The sequence below is a fragment of the Anoplopoma fimbria genome, chromosome 21, assembly GCF_027596085.1.
Source record: "Anoplopoma fimbria isolate UVic2021 breed Golden Eagle Sablefish chromosome 21, Afim_UVic_2022, whole genome shotgun sequence".
NCBI lineage: Eukaryota > Metazoa > Chordata > Actinopteri > Perciformes > Anoplopomatidae > Anoplopoma > Anoplopoma fimbria.
The window spans coordinates 2527840-2530157 of record NC_072469.1 but is presented as its reverse complement, the minus strand read 5'-3'; the positions used below and the strand labels follow the sequence as shown (position 1 = coordinate 2530157).

Genomic DNA, 2318 nt, shown 5'->3' with positions numbered 1-2318 from the left:
AGGACTTTCTGACATTTTATAGACGAGATGATCAATCAGTTGTATTAAAAAATATCTAGCAGATTCATTGACAATGAAAATAATTATTTGTTGCAGTCTTGAATCCAATAGTGCTTAACTGTATTAAGCAAGGCAAATTTAAAAATAAATAAAAAAAAGGATTGTTTTCATTGTCGATTCATCTGTGATTAGTTTCTAAATTAAAACATTTATAATGTTTGATAATAAAATGTCCAAAGAGCCATCAAATCCTCACATTGGAAAAAGCATTTTTGCTTGAAACATTACTGAAATGATTAACAATTATTTAAAAGAAAAATACAGATACATTCTCTGGTCGCTCAACAAATAGTTTCAGCTCTAACCAAAATTTAGCAAAAAGAAAATGACTGAATTCACTTTGTGTTTCTCCTTTTTAGAGCTCGTGGACAAATGTATCGGCTCCCGAATTCACATCGTCATGAAAACCGACAAAGAGATCGTCGGCACCCTGCTGGGTTTCGACGACTTTGTCAGTATCCTTTCCAGATTTGTGACAAACAAAACAAAAAAACGCTAGCAAACTGCCTTACTTTACCGTTGTCTCTGAATATTGTCCCAGTTTTCTTTTCCTTAACGCTGTGTTTTAGATATGGTCCTAGAAGACGTGACAGAATTGTAAGTACACCTCTTGTTTTCGCGTGAAGTTCCGTCATTTTTTAAAGCCGATTGTTTGAATTAACTCATTACATATCTGTGTTTCAGTGAAATCACACCAGAGGGACGGAGGATAACCAAACTGGACCAGATCCTCCTCAACGGCAATAACATCACCATGGTATGTAAATATGCTGCAAGTTTGGCACCATTACATCTCACACCTCCTTCACAGTATGATTTATATCCATACATTTTCTTTTTTTTGCAGCTCATACCTGGAGGAGAAGGTCCTGAAGTATGAGATGAGGATCGTCATTGAAGGCTGAGAGTTTTGAGTTGTGGATTGATGCCTTTCCTATGTTGTGTTCCTGAGTTTATATCATTATCGTTGTTTTTGGATCATTCCCTCTTGCTCTTTAGTGAGGAAAATATTTTTGTAAGATTCCCTTAGTGAGTATTTGTTATAAAAAAAGGTTAAATTAGAACTGTGTCATGAATCACACATGACAAAAAACTGTTTTTCTTTTTGCAAATAAATAAGAATCATTTGAAAATGCAAGCTTTTACTTATTATTTCTTAAACAAATAGTGTCATCACACAACAGCAGAGATGAAACTTTGATCCAGTTATTTCTGATTTGAATAAGACACATTTAATAATGCACTTGCAGAATGGGGTTGGTTTTCCAGATTCTTCTTCCGACAGTAAACGGGTAGAAAAATCGGTTTACATTTTCTTCTGCTTTGACAATATTGTGGTAAATAGTTCTGATTAAAAAGTTCATACATTTGTTGTTCGTTCTTTATCTTTCCACCAGAAAAACTCTTATAAGATATGCACAAAGTGAACAATCGCCACATGAGTCTCTTTGGAAGCTTTTCCAACAGTATCTCCCATCTGTAAGAAAGGTCCTGGATCATTGAACCAACAGGAAATGGACCCTTAAGTCTGTGCTGATTCCAACCTAAATATTGAAGTGTCTAAAGAAATATAATTCCAGTGCTGTCCATAACATTTATTGGCAAAAATATGTGCTACAAGGATTTTTACTCTATTTTTTTTTCTTCGTTTGCATCTTTCGTAATGTACTTTCACAAAAATGTAACTAATAGCTTCGACGACAAAGTGGGAAAAATGAAATTAGAGAACAGACATGACTATTATGTACAGGATTAGTGAAAAAAATATATGTACATTTCTAAATATATATATTTATAAGAAGAACCAGTGACTGACAATCAAAATCAAACGTCTTAATACAAGTCAAGCTTTCAGCCTCAAACCAGCATCCTGATGTGTTTTGTTATGCAATTGAAATATTCAACGTTTAAAGTAGTCTTTGAACTTATCATGGTCTACTTCTCTGGATTAAAAAATGTTTCACTATAGAACATTAACCATTTTAAATTCACTGTGATATTAATAATTTTACTTTCAAATTTTTCACACTGTAAAACATTTACCTTTAAAAGTTGTAAAACATTTTTTCTTTAAAACTTTCTTGCTAAACCTTTACCTTTTTTAACTTTTCACTGTAAAACATTTATGTGTAAAACCTTTCACTGTAAAACATTTATGTGTAAAACCTTTCACTGTTAAACATTCGCCTATAAAACATTTAACTGAAAAACAATCACCTTTAAAACCTTTTATTGGTAAACATTTACTTTATAAACTT

General features: G+C 32.4%; 1 protein-coding gene across 1 annotated transcript in view; it reads left to right on the top strand.

The window, feature by feature from the left end:
* The window catches only part of lsm5 (LSM5 homolog, U6 small nuclear RNA and mRNA degradation associated), a 2581-nt gene extending 1014 nt beyond the window's left edge, over positions 1-1567 (top strand). Inside the window, exons 2-5 of the mRNA XM_054623207.1 lie at positions 420-515; positions 630-657; positions 745-817; positions 908-1567. Of these exons, the coding sequence (XP_054479182.1) occupies positions 420-515; positions 630-657; positions 745-817; positions 908-940 (230 nt within the window). The 3' untranslated portion in view covers positions 941-1567. The remainder of the gene's footprint in view (positions 1-419; positions 516-629; positions 658-744; positions 818-907) is intronic.
* The last annotated feature ends 751 nt before the right edge of the window (positions 1568-2318 follow it).